This window comes from Eutrigla gurnardus (assembly GCF_963514095.1).
Source record: "Eutrigla gurnardus genome assembly, chromosome: 14".
In the NCBI taxonomy this organism is placed as follows: Eukaryota; Metazoa; Chordata; class Actinopteri; order Perciformes; family Triglidae; genus Eutrigla; species Eutrigla gurnardus.
Window position 1 is genome coordinate 23,595,498 of NC_139937.1, and position 25,991 is coordinate 23,621,488.

At 39.1% G+C, this 25,991-nt stretch overlaps 2 protein-coding genes across 4 annotated transcripts; both read left to right on the plus strand.

Moving 5' to 3' along the window:
* The first annotated feature begins 8,971 nt into the window (after positions 1-8,971).
* On the plus strand, positions 8,972-14,779 carry LOC311025022 (NACHT, LRR and PYD domains-containing protein 1b allele 2-like). Of its 3 annotated transcripts, none has more exons than XM_084027689.1 (10): positions 8,972-9,215; positions 10,018-10,296; positions 11,042-11,272; positions 11,387-11,601; positions 11,694-11,944; positions 12,029-12,157; positions 12,452-12,587; positions 12,723-12,752; positions 12,892-12,939; positions 14,085-14,779. In XM_084027689.1, the coding sequence occupies exons 4-10, from the start codon at positions 11,493-11,495 to the stop codon at positions 14,357-14,359; spliced, it is 978 nt and encodes a 325-aa protein (XP_083883815.1). In that variant the 5' UTR covers positions 8,972-9,215; positions 10,018-10,296; positions 11,042-11,272; positions 11,387-11,492; the 3' UTR covers positions 14,360-14,779. The 3 variants fall into 3 exon arrangements, with proteins under 3 accessions (XP_083883815.1, XP_083883817.1, XP_083883816.1); XM_084027691.1 differs by having other exon boundaries at positions 11,199-11,272; XM_084027690.1 differs by lacking the exons at positions 8,972-9,215; positions 10,018-10,296 and having other exon boundaries at positions 10,340-11,272.
* A 305-nt stretch (positions 14,780-15,084) lies between these two features.
* LOC311024878 (uncharacterized protein) lies at positions 15,085-25,343 on the plus strand (the record flags this gene model as incomplete). Its single annotated transcript, XM_084027453.1, has 6 exons — positions 15,085-15,252; positions 16,399-16,446; positions 21,379-21,437; positions 22,252-22,534; positions 23,401-23,444; positions 25,287-25,343. The coding sequence occupies exons 2-6, from the start codon at positions 16,437-16,439 to the stop codon at positions 25,341-25,343; spliced, it is 453 nt and encodes a 150-aa protein (XP_083883579.1). The 5' UTR covers positions 15,085-15,252; positions 16,399-16,436.
* Positions 25,344-25,991: the final 648 nt, after the last annotated feature.

Consider the following 25,991-nt stretch of genomic DNA (forward strand, 5'->3'; position numbering starts at 1 on the left):
TGCCATTCCAACCACCCGGGAGAAGATGAGAAAACTCTACGGAGGTCCCCTGAATGCAGCCGGACGCGACGGAAAAGACATCTTCTTCAAAATCCTCGAGGAGAAAGAGCCGTTTCTTGTTGCCAGTCTCAAGAAGAAGAACTCATGAATACTGTGTTGAATTCGCCTGTTTTCTGCATCGCAAAGCAAATGTCAGGCCAGACCCCCTACAACGGTTTAGTTTGTCACCTTTTCCACCCTCATGAGTTTGCAGGTATGGGTATAGTAGTGTATCTGCTGCTGAGATAGGAGTATCATAGAATATATCAGTATTATTGCACTGTCACTGTCTCAACGTGTCATATAAAGCTTTTGCTAATGTAAATATCTACAAGCAAGAAATTAGCTCAAATTGTTAACACAACCTTGAATGTCGATATCAGCAGAGGAACCACAGGGAGCCTTCACATGCACATCCTGGGGCAATAAAAGCCTACACACAGGTCCAGCAACAGGTATCGTTTACTAGGAACCATGAGGAATTCCTAGTTTTACATCGTCAAGCTGATTAAAGCTACTAAAACATTGCATCTATGTTTGTTGTTGTGAGTTTGTCTCTTTTTGTTGGGTGAACCAGGGTTTAATGCAGGACTTTAACGCCGAAATGGACCATCCCATCCATAGTCATGTTCTGTTACCAACTGGTATGGAGTGTTTCTTCTTCTTTGAGGTTTATTGCTGGTTAGCAAACAATAAATTCACCCATTAGCGCCACCAACTGGTATGGAGTGTTTCTTCTTCTTCGTCTCTGTAGCTGTGTGTACCATTACCGCCCTCTGGCTGCCGTCCAGCATAGCAACACTGATACCGCCCGGTCTGCACGTCACAGCCAAGTAAACGGAGAAGAAGGCTCGAAGGGGAAGACACACTTCAAACACTTTTTCACTTTTCAAGAGAGCAACAGAGTGCTGTCAACTTAGCGATCAATGATTTGCCGCAATCATAAAAAGTGGACGGACTCTGACAGCTGAAGTTACGAGCTGTTTAAAAAGGTTTGTAAAACGACATTTACGCGCTTCTTTTTGTTCTTTTCTTACTTTCACTTTCGTAGTTCGAACTTCCTGTCGGATTTTAACGTTAAAACGGTGTGAGAACGCTTTCCTGGTGACATCACCGTTGTTACTAATGATGCATTAACTAAACTGAGATGTTTTCACCAAACCGTTCGACAGTTTGACAGTTCGGTGAAGTTGGAGATATATTCTGAGAGTCGAACTTCCGGGATCAATAAATCAGAAGTGAAACGTTTTTCAAACACAAATGATGGCTCTGACCGTAATATCATAGACTACGAGCTACAAGGACCAAAACCCCGATTTATTATACAAAAATAAACCGTCCTCCGAGCTGAACGAAGAACATTGATCTCTATGCGCAGCCGGGCGAGTGCGCAGGGACCGTCTGCAAATTGCAAGACAAGAGCAAGACTGCAAACAAAAATCAATAACTCCACTGTTATACAGTACAGAGACTCCAAAATCACTACACACATCAAGGGGCTCCTTATGGTCATACTACAACAGCTATTTTGAAAATATGTGCCTTTTTTATCATTTTGGTGGTTTTTAAATGGTATTAATCATTAATATCTTCCTATATTAATCAATAACTCCACTGTTACACAAGAAAAGATATTTATGATTAATACCAATGAAAGAATGACCATAACGAGACCCTTGATTGTGTGTAGTGATTTTGGAATCTCTGTACTTGTTGCCACAGAGCCACGGTCCAGCCAATAATCTTAATCTAATCTAATAATCTTAAATACTGTGTCAGGCTGAATAAGTACTACATTGTAGTTTTAAAAACAACCACCCACTGCTTTGTACCTTTATGGAGCATCACAAGCTCGTTATGTGCCATGCACTCCTGGAAGTTTTAATTTTGGCTGTGCCTCTATAATCAGACACATTCCTATATTGGTATTTTTTTAATTATTTAAATTTGTTTCGGCGTTGCCATATAACTGAGCCTTAATGTGTTTACCTCTTCAAATGATTGCTTTTCTTGGTGTTCTGATTGTTATAGTAAGACAGCATTCTGTGAATGATGTAAGTGTTCATGAGACAACAGAGGTCTGCATGAAGCCTGTGAACAAGAAGTGTTAATATTCCCTCATTTTATTTTACAGCTACTTGATCCTCAGTGGCAGCGACTGATAGAAAAACAATGACCAAAGGTAGGAGCGCCGGTATTCTCTCACACAGCTGTTACTCAAAAAAGCAAGAACATGCAACACGTTGTTCAAATGTAGTGACAAATACATATATTTGATAAATAATATGATGATATTATGATATAATATATGGAATGGAGTGTAAGAGAAAGAGTTAAATAGCTAAATACAAAGCAAACTGAGAATAGACACGCAGTGTTACGTTTACTCAAGTCTGAACCTATGTAAGTCTATTTGTGTGTGTGTGTGTGTGTGTGTGTGTGTGTTGAAAACAGGAGTAGACATGAGCAATTTGAATTTTCCATGAATTTGTTTCAGCTACGGGACCCTCGACAGGAGTTCCTGGTGTTGATACCGAGGGGGAAGATGAACATGGAGGTAATATGACGTCTTCACACCAAATGCCTTTCAGGCTGTCTGTGATCAGTCGCTGATCAGATTGTCTGGAAACCCAGAATCTGAATAGTATTTGTACTTCGTTACTTCCCACCTCTGATTAAGGACCTCATGATTTATGAATTTTAAACTGAGTTACAGACGTCTCTGTCCGAATGTAAACCTAGAGGACAAATTAAGTGCAGCGAGGGCATTTGAGAGGCATTTGAGAGCTCTGTCTAGCTCTGAGCTAGTCTGCGGTCAGGAGTCCTACAGGAGTCCGCTACTTTGCGTTGGGAGTTTGTTCTGCCTGGTTCACGTCAGTTAGAAGGATGTTAATATCAGAGGTTTCATTTACATTAACGTTTGAATCGGTTGTCCATGTACGTATGTGTGCGCGTGCGTGTATGTGTGTTTGGTAATTAAACGCAGCCAGGATGTCTTAAAAAAAGAAAAGTGGACATAAGAGACTTCTTTAGAAGTCAAAGTCTAAGTTACTCAAAGAAATGCGTTACACCCATCCTGCAACACCTTCACTGGCTCCCAATAAACAGCATATCCACTTCAAGATCCTCCTCATCATCTACAAAGCTCTCAATAATCTGATCAATAAAATGTATTATTATTGTTGTTGTTATTATTACTATTGGATTAGAATTGGGTGATAATGTTTTGCTACATGATTTACAACCAGTCAAACCAAAAAAGGGAACAGTAGACTTAAAAGTAGAAATAGAAAACTAGAAGAACTACTAGAAAACACACTGAACTGACAGATCTAGTTTTATTAAAAATACTTTTGTCCCCCCCACCTCTGAAATCAAAATGTCCTCCTTGCACACAACATTACTTAAAAACATACGTATATGTCTACTGTTTTTTCCCCCTAATTTACACTACAAAGAGTAAATATATTTATTATTTATTTTTGGTACATTGCTTAACAAGCATAATTTAATTTTGCTTAGTTGTGACCTGTTGAGGTGCAATAAATATCAAAACTTCCAAAAGATATATTATTTTTATCAATCCACTCTATAAGCATAGTAATTATAATATCTCCAATAAAATTGTTTAGATTTTTTCGCACTGTGGATTTCTGTTTGTAATGTATTGAGGATCCATTTCATTATAATACATGTATTTTAAGTTCCGTCAAATAGGGATGGAGATGGGGTCCAAATGATTTGACACATCAGTATTTAAAAATGATTTGAAAGTAACGCAATAGTTACTTTCCAAAGTAACTAGTTACTTTTAGAATTTGTAACTCAGTAACTAGTTTCTTTCTGGGAGAAGTAACTAATACTTTAACTAGTTACTTTTTTAGAGTAACTTACTCAACACTGCTCCTGGCTTTGTGTTTCGTACGGGGACGTTGATTTAATCAAATATTTAAAACCTGAGTTTCAGACGTTTCTGTCTGAATATAAATCTACAGGACAAATGAAGTGCAGCGAAAGCATTTGAGAGCTCTGTATGTAAGTCTTCTGTGTGTGTGTGTGTGTGTGTGTGTGTGTGTGTGTGTGTGTGTGTGTTGAAAATACTAGCAGACTTTTTAATTTTAATTTTCCTGTATTTGTTTCAGCTCTACCCAAGATTCCTCACGTTGATACCAAAGATTCAGTGATGGGAGGTAATATGATGTCTTCACACCAAATGCCTTTCAGGCTGTCTGTGATCAGTCGCTGATCAGATTGTCTGGAAACCCAGAATCTGAATAGTATTTGTACTTCGTTACTTCCCACCTCTGATTAAGGACCTCATGATTTATGAATTTTAAACTGAGTTACAGACGTCTCTGTCCGAATGTAAACCTAGAGGACAAATTAAGTGCAGCAAGGGCATTTGAGAGTGTGTGTGTGTGTGTGTGTGTGTGTGTGTGTGTGTGTGTGTGTGTGTGTGTGTGTGTGTGTGTGAGTGTGTGTGTGTGTGTGTGTGTGTGTGTGTGTGTGTGTGTGTGTTTAAAAAAGTAGTAGGCATAAACACTGATCCATCATTGTGCAATTTTAATTTTCCAAAAATGTGTTTTTAGGTGCGGGACCCTCGACTGGAGTTCATGCTGGTGATTTCATGGGGCTCAGTGGACTGATGAGAGGTAATATGACGTCTTTTCACCAAATGCCTTTCACTTTGTCTGTGATCAGTCGCTGATCAGATTGTCTGGAAACCCAGAATCTTAATTTGAAAAAACTCCTAATTTAAGCGTTCGCCTGGCTCAGTCCAAAGTTTAAAAACCTTCCAACCTAAGTAAGACGCTAAATCTTGTTGAATTGGTACAATAAAAACAAACTTTGGAGGGATGAGTTGTTCTCCTGTGCCTCCAGTCTTTATGCTAAGCTAAGCTAAATGTCTCCTGGCTTTGTGTTTCGTACGGGGACGTTGATTTAATCAAATATTTAAAACCTGAGTTACAGACGTTTCTGTCTGAATATAAATCTACAGGACAAATGAAGTGCAGCGAAAGCATTTGAGAGCTCTGTATGTAAGTCTTCTGTTGCAGTTCCTGAGGTTGATTTCATGGTGGAAGGTTTAGTGATGGGAGGTAATATGACGTCTTCTCAGCAAATACCTTTCAGGGTGCCGCTCTTCCCCTCTTCAGATCCACCCGTCGCTCTGCCTCAGTCCAAATATGGTCACATCCGTTCACTGGTTGCAAAACCTCCAAGATGGCGACGGCCAAAATGCCGACCTCGAGGCTTCAGAACTGTAGTCCACACACCAACGGGTGACGTCACCACGACGACGTCCGCAGGAAATCACACAAGCCAGGAAGTGAAGTGATCTGAACCGAGGGGAGAGAGGAGTGACAAAATAAAACAGGAAAGACTAAACATGAATGAGTGATTTGAAGCTCCGAACCGAATGTCAGGGCGAACTATGCAAACATATCTCGTTGATATTGTACAGTGTTACGTAAGAAAAGGGAAAGTACGTCGGCTAAAGTAGACTCACGTTGTTCCTGCACAGTAAAAGTCCCATAAGGACGGATCAGATAAGCCTGATTGGTCTATTCGTCTCTGGGGGTGTGTACCAACGTTTGATTGACACTTGTCTGGCCTTGCACGTTTGGCCCATGAAAGTTCCCTTTGAATTGACCAGGTGGAGACGATGGCGTCTGTTATAGAGCTTGGAAACGCTGGCTGATTTGAGTCAGAAAATCAAGAGCTTCAAGAAGATTCTCAGTGAAACCGACCTCCACAAACGTTCCACAGACATTCCATAGATGGAGACAACAGAAATACAGGACACGGGCTTTTTATGGTGTTAACCTGCAGCCGACAGTCTGTGAGACGATCAGGGAGGTTTGAGAGAATATGAAGTGATTTGCTCCGGTACAGAGGTTGTCAGACAGCAGACCAAAAGGTAAAAGACCAAAAACTAGCCCTTAAAGGATCTGCATGACATTAAGACATTTATATAGCAGCAAACAACGATTTGCTATGTAGAGATAGTGGAGTAAAAGTACAGATATGTTTAAAATGTAGGGAGTAACAGTAAAACGTTGTCCGTGAAATAAATACTAAGTACATATACGTGAAAATTCTACTTAAGTTTACTTCCCACCTCTGATTAAGGACCTAATGATTCAAACAAAGACTATTCAGGTGTTCGTACTGGGAGGTTGATTTAATCTAATAATTAAAAAAGATTATTATAAAGAGTTAGAAGTCTCAGTCTGAATGTAAATCTATAGGAAGAATTAAGTGCAGCGAGAGCATTTGAGACGTTTATCAGGTGAAACCGGTAATTGATCTTTATGATATTAATAAGGAGATTTTCAGTTTATTTTGCATTGACATGTAACATTCTAATTCTTCTATTCTGACAGTGATTATGTGATCATTTTACAGTTCCTCTCTCTTCAGAGCGATACTGTGTGGATGAACATTGTCCTGTGCTGATCCAGAAGGTGAGTGATGTAACGTCTGACTTGGATTCTAAAACAATGGATTCGTCTACATTGATTGATCTTTTCTCTGTTTTAGATCATTAACTGCATCTCTTTGGGTTTTGGGCTGTTGGTCAGACAAAACATTTGAAGATATCAATGTAGATGTAAGGGAATTGTGATGGGTACCTTTTACCATTTTCTGAAATATTATAGACCAAATTATATAACTAAAGTTAATAAATGAAGGGAAGAATCGACAGATTCATCAATAATAGAACTGGTACTGTATATAATAAAGGTTCTGGTACTGTTGTCAATCACAACAGAGCAAAGACAGCCGTTGGGCTGAATGTTATTACGCCTGGGAAAATAGTTCCTTACAAGAACTGAATTTCAAGCTAGAAGGAGGATTTTAACTACGAGGTGGGTTTTAACTAAACTTGACATTTTCAGGTAAATTCTGTAACGTTTATTGAATATGAACAAAATGTAAACAAACTGTAAACAGATGGCCGATGTTGTTGATGGACAGTGACATGTAGTAACACTGGTATGATCCTTTAAGCAGGTAATAAAATAAAAGTCAGGAACCCGTTAACAGAAATACAGTAGTTATAAAAGAGAAGTTGCCAAAGAAATATGTACATCTACGTCAGTAAACAGTCAAGTGGACAAACATCAGTTGTTTCACTATCTTGTGAAGTTTGGATGATGTTCTCCACATCCATGTTTCTAAAACAGACATTGATGATATTTAAAGAGTAAAATCTATAATCATCCCAGCAGAGAAATTTAACTTTTGCTTCATGAACATTTCCTTTGAATTTTCCAGGTGGAGACGGCGGCTTCTTTTATAGAGCTGCTTTTGGAAACGCTGGCTGATTTGAGTGACGGGGAGCTTGGGGATTTCAAGGAGGTCCTCTCGTCTCAAACTGACTTCTATCATCAGTTTGGGCTCCCATCCATGCTGTTTGAGATAACAGGACATCAGGACATGGTGTTTCTAATGGTGTTGCACTACGACGAAGAGGCTGTGAATAAGACCAAGGAGGCTTTGAAGAAGATCAACAGGACTGATCTGGTGCAGAGGCTGTCAGACAGCAGCTCAGGACCCAAAAGTAATAACAATAAAGACAAAAACATGTCAAAATCCCCAAAATGTTGAATCAATGACTTTTACCACTTTTCCCCTCAGAGCAAGACTCAGGTGAACACCGGTCTGGAGTGATCAGGAAAGTGAGTAATGTTACATCTGTCTGACTGAGTACAACACAGCTTTCATTCACCTAATGCAGGTTCATTCATGGTTTACATATTTATTTAATGAACGTATTATTTTTTCAGGTAGCGACAAGAGTAGCTGTTCAACAGCTGATTTTGGAAACCCTGAATGATTTGGATGATCTGATGTTTGAGAGATTCAGGAGGTTCCTGAGGTCGATTGTCCATCAGAAGAACCTCCCATCCTTCCCATTAATGATGACAGACAGTTATAATGAAGACAGAAGGATGACCGTGTATCTGATGATGGAGATCTACGGCCAACAGTCTGTGGAGTTAACCACGGAGGCTTTTAAACTAATAAACAGGACAGATCTGATACAGAGGTTACCAAAGCCCAGTTCAGGACTCACAGGTAAGACATAAGCCCCTTTACTCCGCCTTCTCGTTGCAGGATGATCACTCCTTCTTTCTTTTTGGTGTCAAAGGTACAGAGACAGAATGGAGGCGTGGTGGCGGCGTTATGCCACAAAGTCCAGTATAAATGGTGCGATTGTAAAGATTAAAACAAACACACAACATAATCATGTGTCTAATAAATACTTTTTATAATCCATAATAAAAAAAAGGTAAATCTGATTGAGTTCTGTGTTTTATACTGAAATTGTTTTCTTTCTTTTGAAGCAACTGTGTCTCATTAAAAGTGATTATTAGTGATTCAATTAGATTTGAATTGTCTGAGTTATTGAATGTCTTTTCTCCTCAGAGCAACACTTTGTGGATGAACATCAACCTACACTGTTGCTGAACGTGAGTGTGACTATATTTTACATTTTAAATCATCATAAATGATAAAACGAAACAAACAGTGAGTGTTTTAAATTGCCTCTCACTGTTAATGTTGAGCTCTTAAGTAATAATGTTATGATGGAAAAGAGAGAAAACCGTTTCTTTGAGCTCCTGTTACAGAAACATGATGCGTTATACGAGATCAGAAAGGAGTTATTAATTAACATGAATTAAAGGATGGAGGGAGTCATATTTGACTTTGATGTTAAGAAATAAAAACACTTAATACTTCAAAAGAAAATGAAATCAGTAGAAAAGATATTAGTGTATCATTGTCTTGAGTGATCATGCAGAAAAAACTAATCTTATAACATTTACACTCGACGTCTATAACACTGACAAAATGCAAATAAATTCATTTTTAACCGTCCCAATTGGGAAATTACACGTTTACACAGGATTTGAAACGGATTCTTTTGGAAACAGTGAAGACTTTGAGTGAGGAGGAGCTGAAGAAATTCAAATGGTTGCTGCAGCTAACGCTCTTCATGAAATGGGTCCGATACATGGACTGGGAAACATCGCACAGCACAGACCTACTGGTGGAACAGATGGTGGAGATCTGTGGTTTGCAGTCTTGGGAGGTGACCATCGACGTTTTAAGGGACATGAACAGGACTGATCTGGTGATGGGAATGTTCAACTCAGGAGTCAAAGGTCAGAGAGAAAAATAGAAATATATTTTAAAGAAAGTGGTTAAAACTTTATTTAACCACCCATGAAAAATGTTATAAAATAAATAAAAAGGACAGCAAAGCAATAACATGCAGCATCAGCCAATTTAATCCAGCCTCTTTGATTTTCGTGATGTCACTGGAAATAATTTGGTGTAATTCTTTTTAAATGTACAATTTACAGTAAAATACAGTACATGTAGGCCAAATAATCACATTTTGCTGTTGACTTTAATCAGCACCTCTGTTACGATAAGATAAACCTTTATTAGTCCCACGGCGGGGACATTTACAGGATTACAGCAGCAAAGAGGATAGTGCAACAACAAGAGGCAAAACAGAATGTAATAAATAACAGATATTAAGAAAATACTACTATTTAAAAATGTATCAAGGACAGACTGAGTCGTTGAGTTCACATTATTGTATAATAGAATATATGACATTTTGATATTGTTATTACACATGAATGACCGTGAGGACTGGTTGAATAATTGACAGTTATTGGTATGATCAGGCTACTGGGTGCCGTGTTTATTGTGCAATATTATTGTGGATTGGTACACAATGAATATTAAATTAAATAGTTTGACACAATTTTCACATTATAATCTTATCAAAGGAAGTATTTGTTGCATGGCTTCTGCATTGAGTGAGTAGAGTGTTCTGAAGCAGAATATGTTATTTTGTAATTATTTATTTATATTTTGTTCAAAAGCAACTAAGTCTTTTAAAGTCTGATTTGGAATTATTTCAAAGTTATTTTCTCTTTTCTTCCTCCTCAGAGAAAATGTCAGTCCAGTTGAAGCTTTTGGAAACGCTGGAAGATTTCAACTACGATGAGCTCAAGAAATTCAAGCATGTCTTGCAGGACAGTAAAATGGAGAAAGGCCTCCCAAGAATCTCCAGACAGAGAATGGAGCTGGCAGACAAAGCCGAGATAGTGGAGCTGATGATGGAGACCTACAGCCAACAGGCTTTTGAGGTGACCAGGGAGGTTTTAACGCAGATGAACAGGAGTGATCTGGTGCAGAGGTTGTTGGACGTTAGGTCAGGATCCAAAGGCAAGTTGGTTTTTGTTTATTTCACTTTAATGCCTTTTTTTTCTTAAATCAAATTGCATGTGGACGGTCAAACAGCCATTTGAATTTGTGGTTTGAATAACGTCCGTTGAAGCACATGCTTTCGATTAGATCAGATCAGTCAGTGTTTCAGCCATGCAAGGGGCTCCATGGTAACGTTGGTGTTTGTCCTTCGGTGTGACGGACACACTGGACCATTATTGGATGCATCACAATTACATTTTGTCCAGAGATCTTTGATGATCCTGGACTTTTCGCTCAAGTACCAGTGAACTCTTGGAGCGCCAAGAAATGTTGTTTCTACATTCATTGTGCTTTGAGGATGCATCGTAATCACTTTGGTGATCCTCAGACTTTTCCTTGAATTATTATTCTCCAGGACTTTAATTGCAACACAAAAAGGCTGCCGAACTAACTACATAATGATGACGATTTGTAAACACTGTAGCTGCTCCATCAACACTTAAAATAACATAATTTAGACATAAATACAGCAGCGACCTTGTTGATGGACCGTAGACAGTCTCTGGTTCCTCCACATAGAACCTCACATTAGACCCAACCAGACTATCGTAGACCTCTGCGAAACCACTACGATCTCAGTGAGAATCTCAGTGCTGACAGGCTTTCCCCCTCATGCTAATTATTCACTTGAAATATTTCAAGTTAAATACCACATTAATCACATGACCTTAAATATCAAAATAACAATTTGAAACAAATTCAGACATGTCTTCACAAGGGCCTCCGGGACGCATGGAGCCTGAGGGTGGTGGAAGCGTTATGTTAATCCTCACATCAGTTCATCACTTTCATTTGTTCATTTATGTGATGTTGCAAAAAGCCCCATCTCCACTTATTTCCAAACATCTGGTCCTCTGCAGCAGGACTGCAGCGACTGGACTAAAGTTGAACCTGACGTGAACAGTGCAGATGCAGATGAGGCTCCGACGTACAGGTGAAAAAAGAATAAGGCCCTAAATCCTGCATCACAGCAAACTGGAACTATATTCTAGGGATATATGCTCATTTTTTTTATTTCATTCATTACTTTTTCCACGGCTTGCTGTAGCCTACAGTCTGACGTGGGAAACTTTGAATGCAGCGTCTCTGGTTTGCGCTGGGTCTGCAAGGAAAAGGTCAGCTTAAAGTATCAGTTCTGCTCTTGGGAAGGACATATGGAGAGGATGGAGTGGATGCAATACATGCCTGCAGGTCCCCTAATGGACATCACAGTCATCGCCGGGAAGCTATTTGAAGTACAGCTGCCACACTGGATCTGCATAGGTAAGTGGACAGAACGTGTGCTTTCAAATTCCAGACAGCATGAGTACAACAGCTGATGCAATCCTTATGTTATGTGCTCTTATGTTGTGCAGACGACAACCCTGAAATATGGGACAAGTTTGCAGTCCTGCACATAGAGGACTCTGGCGATGTCGTGGAGAAAGCGTCCGAGGTCACATCGCACCACGTCAAACTGTCCGAACCAGTTTTCTCTCCGAGAGCGATCCTGATGAAAGTTGGCTTTCCAGTGAAGATACTGTGTGATGTTTTAATATACAAGATCAACACAGCATTCCTCACACTCCATGTTTATCTGATCCCACGTGATCCTGGTCTACAACAGGTTATTTAATATCTTACTGTCACTAATGCCACAAATCACGTGATGAAAACGCAGCACAGGCAACTCGTGTTTTTGTCCCAACAGCAACTGGACAAGAGGAAATTATCCTACGGACACAAAATCATCCCAAAGCCGCCGCCAGATGAGTCCCTGAAAATGCAAGATCGTTTCATCCTCACAGCAGATTTCCACGGTGCAGAAGTTCGTCCTGAAGTATGTTTGACTGAAATAAGATTATTTCAGTGCTTCAAAACTAAAATCAACCTTTTTATTTAAATATCTATGAACAATGTGAGCGTTATGTTATTATGAATATTTAAATAACATATTTAAATATCTGAAATCATGACATTTTACCAATACTTGGCAGTTATATTCATCATTTTTGACCCTGTCTGTTCATGTCTTTGATTTTGATGAGAAAACGAAAAAAACTGTTGCTGTTGCAAACTCCGGATGCTGAAAGTCTAACTTCCTTTTCCAATATTTTTTTTTTTTTTTCCTCAGAACATAAAGCTCAGATATAAAAGCAGTATCCCAAGTTTCTTCGAAGTGTTCATAAGAAATCCAGACGCAGACTTTGCACTCAAGCTCCAACACAGTAAAGAGCTTCAAACAATATGGAACCATATGATTCGAAAAGGTCAGATTTAAATAATATCACCAGAATTCATCTGCACAGCCTATTAAACACTTTTAACTTTCACCGTCACTCAAATATGTATCATGAGTGAAGCCAAAATATGTCTCTTTTCTTTTCCTCCTTTTTCTTTTTCAGAAGAATACCAAAACACTGGTCACATACAAGGTAAGACATGGCTCAACAGTCTGACCGAAGAGTCGGTTTGGTCCAGGAGTGGGTTGATAAAACCCAGCAGCATATTAAATATTCATAAACGGTGTTTTACGAGTGTTATCAGGATGTAACCGTGCTTCCTATATGACAGTTGCAGACATCGCTGGACTGACGTCCTCCACACCTGCTTCCGGTGACCGTGAGTTGTTTTTAACACGAGACATTATATTAATATTTGAAATATTGGAACCAACATTTGTATGTTTTTTAAGCATTGAGGACGAGGTGTTTCTATGTGTAATATTATGTTTGTATATTATGTGTCTTCATAATAATAAAAATATATATTATTACAATTTAATTATAACATTTATATGAATATTAATAGTAATAATAATTACATATTTAGCTTAACGTGTTGTATTGAGTTGTCGTATTGCATATTGAACAAACCCTGTAACAAAATAATCAATAGTGCAAGAGAGAGAAATGTCTCTTAAAAGACAAATAATTAAAATTCAATAAAATTTGCTCATAAAATCTTTCAGACAGACCTAACAAACCATGGCTTTGGATTTTTTTTTTTTTTTTTTTTTTTACAAATCGTCATTATGTCTTATTTCGGCATCCTTTTTATACGTGCGCACGACACTGTGTTTGTTTACGTCAACGTTTTGAAGAGGCGTTACTATGGCGACGTGCCACCAGAGCGTTTAACAGCTGAGAACGTAAATCCAATAGATGAAGATAAAAAGGCTAGTTGCTCTAAGAGGGCGCCAACATAAGCAGCAACACGTATATGATGTTTTTATCCAACAAATGACAAATGGAATGAAAGTCTAGTTTAAGTAAATGAAAACATAACATAAACTTCATTTATACCAAATGTGTTTTTTTAAATCACTTTTATCACAAAATGGTTTATATTTTTAAATGTATATACATTTATAATAAAATCTTCATGAGTGAAGTCAAAAGACGTCTATTTTCTTTTCCTCCTTTTTCATTTTCACAAGAATACCAAAACACCGGTCACATACAAGGTAAGACCTGTCTGTCTCTACATGTCTCCCTGTGATAGACTGGTTACCTGTCTGTCTCTACATGTCAGCCCTGTGATAGACTGGTTACCTGTCTGTCTCTACATGTCAGCCCTGTGATAGACTGGTTACCTGTCTGTCTCTACATGTCTCCCTGTGATAGACTGGTTACCTGTTACCACCCCTGACCCTGAATACAGGATAAGCGGTGGACGATGGATGGGTAGATTTCTTAAATGTTATAGAAAGTGATGTCACCAGGTAGGCTGTTGACCTGAATCCAATTCTTTTTCTTTCCCTCTAGCCTCAGGCGATCATTTCGTGGATAAACACCAGTGTGATCTGATCGACAGAGTGAACAACATTGAACCAATCTTGGATCATCTCCTGAGAGAAGTTGTAATCCAGCAAGAATTTTATGACAGAATGTCTGCCATTCCAACCACCCGGGAGAAGATGAGAAAACTCTACGGAGGTCCCCTGAATGCAGCCGGACGCAACGGAAAAGACATCTTCTTCAAAATCCTCGAGGAGAAAGAGCCGTTTCTTGTTGCCAGTCTCAAGAAGAAGAACTCATAAATACTGTGTTGAATTCACCTGTTTTCTGCATCGCAAAGCAAATGTCAGGCCAGACCCCCTACAACGGTTTAGTTTGTCACCTTTGTCACCCTCATGAGTTTGCAGGTATGTAGTAGTGTATCTGCTGCTGAGGTAGGAGTATCATAGAATATATCAGTATTATTGCACTGTCACTGTCTCAACGTGTCATATAAAGCTTTTGCTAATGTAAATATCTACAAGCAAGAAATTAGCTCAAATTGTTAACACAACCTTGAATGTCGATATCAGCAGAGGAACTACAGGGAGCCTTCACATGCACATCCTGGGGCAATAAAAGCCTACACACAGGTCCAGCAACAGGTATCGTTTACTGGTAGGAACCATGAGGAATTCCTAGTTTTACACCGTCAAGCTGATTAAAGTTACTAAAACATTGCATCTATGTTTGTTGTTGTGAGTTTGTCTCTTTTTGTTGGGTGAACCAGGGTTTAATGCAGGACTTTAACGCCAAAATGGACTATCCCATCCATAGTCATGGCAGGCCTATGTTCTGTTACCAACTGGTATGGAGTGTTTCTTCTTCTTTGAGGTTTATTGCTGGTTAGCAAACAATACATTTACCCATTAGCGCTACCAACTGGTATGGAGTGTTTCTTCTTCTTCGTCTCTGTAGCTGTGTGTACCATTACCGCCCTCTGGCGGCCGTCCAGCATAGCAACACTGACACCGCCCGGTCTGCACATCACAGCCAAGTAAACGGAGAAGAAGGCTCGAAGGGGAAGACACGCTTCAAACACTTTTCCACTTTTCAAGAGAGCAACAGAGTGCTGTCAACTTAGCGATCAATGATTTGCCGCAATCATAAAAAGTGGACGGACTCTGACAGCTGAAGTTACGAGCTGTTTAAAAAGGTTTGTAAAACGACATTTACGTTTCTTCTTTTTGTTCTTTTCTTACTTTCAATTTCGTAGTTTGAACTTCTTGTCGGATTTTAACGTTAAAACGGTGTGAGAACGCTTTCCTGATGACATCACCGTTGTTACTAATGATGCATTAACTAAACTGAGATGTTTTCACCAAACCGTTTGACAGTTTGACAGTTCGGTGAAGTTGGAGATATATTCAGAGAGTCGAACTTCCGGGATCAATAAATCAGAAGTGAAACGTTTTTCAAACACAAATGATGGCTCTGACCGTAATATCATAGACTACGAGCTACAAGGACCAAAACCCCGATTTATTATACAAAAATAAACCGTCTGATAAACCGAGCTGAACGAAGAACATTTATCTCTATGCGCAGCCGGGCGAGTGCGCAGGGACCGTCTGCAAATTGCAAGACAAGAGCAAGACTGCAAACAAAAATCAATAACTCCACTGTTATACAGTACAGAGACTCCAAAATCACTACACACATCAAGGGGCTCCTTATGGTCATACTACAACAGCTATTTTGAAAATATGTGCCTTTTTATCATTTTGGTGGTTTTTAATGGTATTAATCATTAATATCTTCCTATATTAATCAATAACTCCACTGTTACACAAGACAAGATATTCATGATTAATACCAATGAATGAATGACCATAACGAGACCCTTGATTGTGTCTAGTGATTTTGGAGTCTCTGTACTTGTTGCCACAGAGCCAAGGTCCAGCCAATAATCTTAATCTAATCTAGTAATCTTAAATACTGTGTCAGGCTGAATTAGTAAATCATTGTAGTTTTAAAAACAACCACCCACTGCTTTGTACCTTTACGGAGCATCACAAGCTCGTTATGTGCCATGCACTCCTGGAAGTTTTAATTTTGGCTGTGCCTCTATAATCAGACACATTCCTATATTGGTATATTTTTAATGATTTAATTTTGTTTCGGCGTTGCCATATAACTGAGCCTTAATGTGTTTACCTGTTCAAATTATTGCTTTTCTTGGTGTTCTGATTGTTATAGTAAGACAGCATTCTGTGAATGATGTAAGTGTTCATGAGACAACAGAGGTCTGCATGAAGCCTGTGAACAAGAAGTGTTAATATTCCCTCATTTTATTTTACAGCTACTTGATCCTCAGTGGCAGCGACTGATAGAAAAACAATGGCCGAAGGTAGGAGCGCCGGTATTCTCTCACACAGCTGTTACTCAAAAAAGCAAGAACATGCAACATGTTGTACAAATGTAGTGACAAATACATATATTTGATATATAATATGATGATATTATGATATAATATATGGAATGGAGTGTAAGAGAAAGAGTTAAATAGCTAAAAACAAAGCAAACTGAGAAAAGACACGCAGTGTTTACGTTTACTCACTAGTGCATGATTGTGTCTGAAAGTAGTCCATAGTACATAATGCAGTATTCACTCATGATATTTCACGACAGTCGACCACACATCACAGAGCCCTGCTGGTTTTAAGGATTTCTTTAGCCTTTTTGAAGAATTAAACTATATATTTGATTTACAGCCACAAACGTAGAATAACATCAGTCTTATCCTTGAAGGTCTTTTTCACTTAAAACAAAAAAATCAGTTTTAAAGCCAGGAAGATGTATTCGAGTACATTAAGTGCAGCAAGAGCATTTGAGAAGTCTGAACCTATGTAAGTCTATTGTGTGTGTGTGTGTGTGTGTGTGTGTGTGTGTGTGTGTGTGTGTGTGTGTGTGTGTGTGTGTGTGTGTGTGTGTGTTAAAAACAGGAGTAGACATGAGCAATTTTAATTTTCCATGAATTTGTTTCAGCTACGGGACCCTCGACAGGAGTTCCTGGTGTTGATACCGAGGGGGAATTGATTACCCATCTCATTATTAGAACGCCGTTTTTGTTACTGCCAAAACATGTGTCGCGTTACTACATTGAAGGCAGAAAAAAACAAATGTTACGCTAAAGTAAACAGCACTAGGACCAAGCGGAAAAGGGCCGCTCAAGCTGAAGCCTGTTTCCCTTAGTTTAGACCGCCCACAAGCTCCTCGATTGGCTCTGCCGTTTCTTGTGTGATTGGCCGTCCCCGCTGTCACTCCATCTTGCTTTCACACCGACGGTCTGCTAGTCTGCGGTTAGGAGTCCTACAGGAGTCCGCTACTGTAAACTGCCTGGTTCACGTCAGCTAGAAGGATTGTAATATCAGAATTTTCATTTACATTAATGTTTGAATCGGGGTCCGTGTGCGTATGTGCGTGCGCGCGTGTGTGTTTGGTAATTAGACGCAGCCAGGATGTCTAAAAAAAAAAAGTGGACATTAGAGACTTCTTTAGAAGTCAAAGTCTAAGTTACTCAAAGAAATGCGTTACACCCATCCTGCAACACCTTCACTGGCTCCCAATGAACAGCATATCCACTTCAAGATCCTCCTCATCATTTACAAAGCTCTCAATTATATGATCAATAAAATGTATTATTATTGTTGTTGTTATTATTACTATTGGATTAGAATTGGGTGATAATGTTTTGCTACATGATTTACAACCAGTCAAACCAAAAAAGGGAACAGTAGACTTAAAAGTAGCGAAAACTAGAAGAACTACTAGAAAACACACTGAACTGAAAGAGTTAGAGTTTTATTAAAAATACTTTTGTCCCCCGCACCTCTGAAATCAAAATTTCGTCCTTGCACACAACATTACGTAAAAAAATAAGTACAGTATGTCTACTGTTTTTCCCCTAATTTACACTACAAAGAGTAAATATATTTATTATTTATTTTTGGTACATTGCTTAACAAACATAATTTAATTTTGCTTAGTTGTAACCTGTTGAGGTGCAATAAATATCAAGAGTTCCAAAAGATATATTATTTTTATCAATCCACTCTATAAGCATAGTAATTATAATATCTCCAATAAAATTGTTTAGATTTTTTCACACTGTGGATTTCTGTTTGTAATGTATTGAGGATCCATTTCATTATAATACATGTATTTTAAGTTCCGTCAAAGAGGGATGGAGATGGGGTCCAAATTATTTGACACATCAGTATTTTAAAAAAAGTAACGCAATAGTTACTTTCCAAAGTAACTAGTTACTTTTAGAATTTGTAACTCAGTAACTACTTTAGTTTCTTTCTGGGAGAAGTAACTAGTACTTTAACTAGTTACTTTTTTAGAGTAACTTGCCCAACACTGCTCCTGGCTTTGTGTTTCGTACTGGGACGTTGATTTAATCAAATATTTAAAACCTGAGTTACAGACGTTTCTGTCTGAATATAAATCTACAGGACAAATGAAGTGCAGCGAAAGCATTTGAGAGCTCTGTATGTAAGTCTTCTGTTGCAGTTCCTAAGGTTGATTTCATGGTGGAAGGTTTAGTGATGGGAGGTAATATGACGTCTTCTCAGCAAATACCTTTCAGGGTGACGCTCTTCCCCTCTTCAGATCCACCCGTCGCTCTGCCTCAGTCCAAATATGGTCATGTCCGTTCACTGGTTGCAAAACCTCCAAGATAGCGACGGCCAAAATGCCGACCTCGAGGCTTCAGAAGCGTAGTCCACACACCACGGGTGACGTCACCACGACGACGTCCGCAGGAAATCACACAAGCCAGGAAGTGAAGTGATCTGAACCGAGGGGAGAGAGGAGTGGCAAAATAAAACAGGAAAGACTAAACATGAATGAGTGATTTGAAGCTCCGAACCGAATGTCAGGGTGAACTATGCAAACATATCTCGTTGATATTGTACAGTGTTACGTAAGAAAAGGGAAAGTACGTCAGCTAAAGTAGACTCACGTTGTTCCTGCACAGTAAAAGTCCCATAAGGACGGATCAGATAAGCCTGATTGGTCTATTCGTCTCTGGGGGCGTGTACCAAAGTTTGATTGACACTTGTCTGGCCTTGCACGTTTGGCCCATGAAAGTTCCCTTTGAATTGACCAGGTGGAGACGATGGCGTCTGTTATAAAGCTTGGAAACGCTGGCTGATTTGAGTCAGAAAATCAAGAGCTTCAAGAAGATTCTCAGTGAAACCGACCTCCACAAACGTTCCACAGACATTCCATAGATGGAGACAACAGAAATACAGGACACGGGCTTTTTATGGTGTTAACCTGCAGCCGACAGTCTGTGAGACGATCAGGGAGGTTTATTATTCAAATATTTTTATTGGCTTTTTATACTGCAAATACATACAACACAGTCAACAAGGCTGCAAACCGCAGTCACAATATACATGAAAAATAGAGCAACAGTAACTACATAAACGTACACGTATACAATGAAAAATGTTTAAAAAAAAAAAAAAAAAATATATATATATATATATATATATATATATGTATATATAAAATAAAATAAATATAATGACATCGATAAAAGAAAGTAAACATAAAGCGTACAGATTTAAACCTGTTACAGAGATTGTGAGTCAATTAAGTAGTAGTCTCAGTGTCCCTAGCTGGGAACTCCAGATTAAAGTAGTTCAAAAATGGCTGCCAGACATTGTAAAATCTCTGGGTTGATCCCCTGATTGAGTGTTTCAATTTTTCAAGTTTCAAATGCGCCATTACATCCCCCACCCAGCGTCTGTGCGTGGGAGGCCTAACTGATTTCCAGTTACACAAAATAAGGCGCCTAGCTAGTAGGGATGAGAAGGCGATGGCATCCGACTGTACCCTAGATAACGCCACCTCCGCAGGGGCCACACCAAACAATGCGATTTCGGGAGCAGGGCCTATGTCTTTGTTGCAAATATAAGAGAATGTGTCAAAAATTGAGGACCAAAACTTTACTAATTTTGGACATGTCCAAAACATGTGGTAGAGGGTGGCCGGAGCCTGGCAGCATCGGGAGCAGGTTGGATCCACATCTGGGTATATCCTGGCCAATTTAGTTTTAGACAAATGTAGCCTGTGGAGCACTTTGAACTGGAGCAAACCGTGTCTGATACAGATTGAGCTTGAGTGTACTCTCCTAATTGCACTTTGCCAGGAATCATCCGAAACTTCAAATCCCAGTTCCTCCTCCCATGCTGACCTAATATTATTAAGTGAAGGAGAGGTGATCAATTGAATACTCTCATACAGTCTGCTCACTCCCCCTCTTTGGTCCGGATCTCCACTCAAACATTCATCTATCCAGTCATTCGGTGCGAGTGACGGAAAGGAAGGAAAATGCTTCCGAACAAAAGCGCGCACCTGAAAATATCTTAATGAATGTGATCTGGGAATATTATATTCACTCACAAGCTGCTCAAAAGACATGAACACACCGTCCTTAAAAAGATCCTTCACCCGTTTCAGACCATTCCTGAACCATAACTTAAACGCTGTGTCCATGAGTGAGGGCGGGAAGAGTGCATTAGCCGAGATTGGGAGAGAGGACATAGCCTGTCTATGTTTGAAGTGGGTCCTGAATTGAGACCATATTCGTAGTGAGCCACTCACAATCGGGTTGTTTGTAAGATGCTGTTTACTGAGTGGTAGTGGCGCACATACTAAAGAAGGTAGGGACACAGGGTGGGTGTAATGTTGTTCCATTTCAATCCGGTCAGGGAGGTTTGAGAGAATATGAAGTGATTTGCTCCGGTACAGAGGTTGTCAGACAGCAGACCAAAAGGTAAAAGACCAAAAACTAGCCCTTAAAGGATCCGCATGACATTAAGACATTTATATAGCAGCAAACAACGATTTGCTATGAAGAGATAGTGGAGTAAAAGTACAGATATGTTTAAAATGTAGGGAGTAACAGTAAAACGTTGTCCATGAAATAAATACTAAAGTACAGATACCTGAAAATTCTACTTAAGTTTACTTCCCACCTCTGATTAAGGACCTAATGATTCAAACAAAGACTATTCAGGTGTTCGTACTGGGAGGTTGATTTAATCTAATAATTAAAAAAGATTATTATAAAGAGTTAGAAGTCTCAGTCTGAATGTAAATCTATAGGAAGAATTAAGTGCAGCGAGAGCATTTGAGACGTTTATCAGGTGAAACCGGTAATTGATCTTTATGATATTAATATGGAGATTTTCAGTTTATTTTGCATTGACATGTAACATTCTAATTCTTCTATTCTGACAGTGATTATGTGATCCTTTTACAGTTCCTCTCTCTGCAGAGCGATACTGTGTGGATGAACATTGTCCTGTGCTGATCCAGAAGGTGAGTGATGTAACGTCTGACTTGGATTCTAAAACAATGGATTCGTCTACATTGATTGATCTTTTCTCTGTTTTACATCATTAACTGCATCTCTTTGGGTTTTGGGCTGTTGGTCAGACAAAACATTTGAAGATATCAATGTAGATGTAAGAGAATTGTGATGGGTACCTTTAACCATTTTCTGAAATATTATAGACCAAATTATATAACTAAAGTTAATAAATGACGGGAAGAATCGACAGATTCATCAATAATAGAACTGGTACTGTATATAATAAAGGTTCTGGTACTGTTGTCAATCACAACAGAGCAAAGACAGCCGTTGGGCTGAATGTTATTACGCCTGGGAAAATAGTTCCTTACAAGAACTGAATTTCAAGCTAGAAGGAGGATTTTAACTACGAGGTGGGTTTTAACTAAACTTGACATTTTCAGGTAAATTCTGTAACGTTTATTGAATATGAATAAAATGTAAACAAACTGTAAACAGATGACCGATGTTGTTGATGGACAGTGACATGTAGTAACACTGGTATGATCCTTTAAGCAGGTAATAAAATAAAAGTCAGGAACCCGTTAACAGAAATACAGTAGTTATAAAAGAGAAGTTGCCAAAGAAATATGTACATCTACATCAGTAAACAGTCAAGTGGACAAACATCAGTTGTTTCACTATCTTGTGAAGTTTGGATGATGTTCTCCACATCCATGTTTCTAAAACAGACATTGATGATATTTAAAGAGTAAAATCTATAATCATCCCAGCAGAGAAATTTAACTTTTGCTTCATGAACATTTCCTTTGAATTTTCCAGGGGGAGACGGCGGCGTCTTTTATAGAGCTGCTTTTGGAAACGCTGGCTGATTTGAGTGACGGGGAGCTTGGGGATTTCAAGAAGGTCCTCTCGTCTCAAACTGACTTCCATCAGTTCAAGTTCCCATCCATGCGGTTTGAGATAACAGGACATCAGGACATGGTGTTTGTAATGGTGTTGCACTACAACGAAGAGGCTGTGAATAAGACCAAGGAGGTTTTGGAGGAGATCAACAGGACTGATCTGGTGCAGAGGCTGTCAGACAGCAGCTCAGGACCCAAAAGTAATAACAATAAAGACAAAAACATGTCAAAATCCCCAAAATGTTGAATCAATGACTTTTACCACATTTCCCCTCAGAGCAAGACTCAGGTGAACACCGGTCTGGATTGATCAGGAAAGTGAGTAATGTTACATCTGTCTGACTGAGTACAACACAGCTTTCATTCACCTAATGCATGTTCATTCATGGACTACATATTTATTTAATGAACGTATTATTTTTAAGGTAGCGACAAGAGTAGCTGTTCAACAGCTGATTTTGGAAACCCTGAATGATTTGGATGATCTGATGTTTGAGGAATTCAGGAGTTTCCTGATGTCGATTGTCTATCAGAAGAAACTCTCATCCTTCCCCTTTATGGGGCGACACAGTTATAAGAAAGACAGAAGGATGACCGTGTATCTGATGATGGAGACCTACGGCAAACAGTCTGTGGAGTTAACCACGGAGGCTTTTAAACAAATGAACAGGACAGATCTGATACAGAGGTTACCAAAGCTCAGTTCAGGACTCACAGGTAAGACATAAGCCCCTTTACTCCGCCTTCTCGTTGCAGGATGATCACTCCTTCTTTCTTTTTGGTGTCAAAGGTACAGAGACAGAATGGAGGCGTGGTGGCGGCGTTATGCCACAAAGTCCAGTATAAATGGTGGGATTGTAAAGATTAAAACAAAAACAACATAATCATGTGTCTAATAAATACTTTATATAGTCCATAATAATAAAAAGGTAAATCTGATTGAGTTCTGTGTTTTGTAATGAAATTGTTTTCTTTCTTTTGAAGCAACTGTGTCTCATTAAAAGTGATTATTAGTGATTCAATTAGATTTGAATTGTCTGAGTTATTTAATGTCTTTTCTCTTCAGAGCAACACTTTGTGGATGAACATCAACCTTCACTGTTGCTGAACGTGAGTGTGACTATATTTTACATTTTAAATCATCATAAATGATAAAACAAACCAAACAGTGAGTTTCTTAAATTGCCTCTCACTGTTAATGTTGAGCTCTTAAGTAATAATGTTATGATGGAACAGAGAGAAAACCATTTCTTTGAGCTCCTGTTACAGAAACATGATGCGTTGAGATCAGAAAGGAGTTATTAATTAACATGAATTAAAGGATGGAGGGACTCATATTTGACTGTGATGTTAAGAAATAAAAACACTTAATACTTCAAAAGAAAATGAAATCAGTAGAAAAGATAGTAGTGTATCATTGTCTTGAGTGATCATGCAGAAAAAACTAATCTTATAACATTTACACTCGACGTCTATAACACTGACAAAATGCAAATAAATTAATCTTTAACCGTCCCAATTGGGAAATTACACGTTTACACAGGATTTGAAACGGATTCTTTTGGAAACAGTGAAGACTTTGAGTGAGGAGGAGCTGAAGAAATTCAAGTGGTTGCTGAAGCTAACGCTCTTCACGAAGAGGGTCCGATACATGAACTGGGAAACATGGTACGGTGCAGACCTACTGGTGAAACTGATGGTGGAGTCCTGTGGTTTGCAGTCTTGGGAGGTGACCATCGACATTTTAAGGGACATGAACAGGACTGATCTGGTGACGGGAATGTCCAACTCAGGAGTCAAAGGTCAGAGAGAAAAATAGAAATATATTTTAAAGAAAGTGGTTAAAACTTTATTTGTTTTAAAATAAATAAAAAGGGCGGCAAAGCAATAACATGCAGCATCAGCCAATTTAATCCAGCCTCTTTGATTTTTGTGATGTCACTGGAATTGATTTGGTGTAATTCTTTTTAAATGTACAATTTACAGTAAAATACAGTACATGTAGGCCAAATAATCACATTTTGCCAATGGGGGAGGGTGCCTTTTTTCAAATCTGTCTCAGAGGCTCAACTGATTTTCAGAATGTAGACCATAGCTTTAAACTATATATTTGATTTACAGCCACAAACTGAGGCGGAGGTCAAGTGTTGAGTGAGACACACGAGCACGTTGTTGGTTTTGCTCTTTTCATTATGATTTTTTTGACCGTAAGAAGAAAAAAAAGTAGAATAACATCAGTCTCATCCTTGAAGGTCTTTTTCACTTAAAACAAAAAAATCTGTTTTAAAGCCAGGAAGATGTATTCGAGTACATTAAGTGCAGCAAGAGCATTTGAGAAGTCTGAACCTATGTAAGTCTATTTGTGTGTGTGTGTGTGTGTGTGTGTGTGTGTGTGTGTGTGTGTGTGTGTGTGTGTGTGTGTGTGTGTGTGTGTGTGTGTGTCTGTGTGTGTGTCTGTGTGTGTTGAAGTGTGAGTAGACATAAGCAATTTTAATCTTCCATGAATTTGTTTCAGCTACGGGACCCTCGACAGGAGTTCCTGGTGTTGAAACCGAGGGGGAAGATGACGTCTTCACACCAAATGCCTTTCAGGCTGTCTGTGATCAGTCGCTGATCAGATTGTCTGGAAACCCAGAATCTGAATAGTATTTGTACTTCGTTACTTCCCACCTCTGATTAAGGACCTCATGATTTATGAATTTTAAACTGAGTTACAGACGTCTCTGTCCGAATGTAAACCTAGAGGACAAATTAAGTGCAGCAAGGGCATTTGAGAGTGTGTGTGTGAGTGTGTGTGTGTGTGTGTGTGTGTGTGTGTGTGTGTGTGTGTGTGTGTGTGTGTGTGTGTGTGTGTGTGTGTGTGTGTGTGTGTGTGTTTAAAAAAGTAGTAGGCACAAACACTAGACTGATCCATCATTGTGCAATTTTAATTTTCCAAAAATTTGTTTTTAGGTGCGGGACCCTCGACTGGAGTTCATGCTGGTGGTTTCGATCAGCTCAGTGGACTGATGAGAGGTAATATGACGTCTTTGCACCAAATGCCTTTCAGTTTGTCTGTGATCAGTCGCTGATCAGATTGTCTGGAAACCCAGAATCTTAATTTGAAAAAAAACTCCTAATTTAACCGTTCGCCTGGCTCAGTCCAAAGTTTAAAAACCTTCCAACCTCAGTAAGACGCTAAATCTTGTTGAATTGGTACAATAAAAACAAACTTTGGAGGGATGAGTTGTTCTCCTGTGCCTCCAGTCTTTATGCTAAGCTAAGCTAAATGTCTCCTGGCTTTGTGTTTCGTACTGGGACGTTGATTTAATCAAATATTTAAAACCTGAGTTACAGACGTTTCTGTCTGAATATAAATCTACAGGACAAATGAAGTGCAGCGAAAGCATTTGAGAGCTCTGTATGTAAGTCTTCTGTTGCAGTTCCTAAGGTTGATTTCATGGTGGAAGGTTTAGTGATGGGAGGTAATATGACGTCTTCTCAGCAAATACCTTTCAGGGTGCCGCTCTTCCCCTCTTCAGATCCACCCGTCGCTCTGCCTCAGTCCAAATATGGTCACGTCCGTTCACTGGTTGCAAAACCTCCAAGATGGCTACGGCCAAAATGCTGACCTCGAGGCTTCAGAACCGTAGTCCACACACCAACGGGTGACGTCAC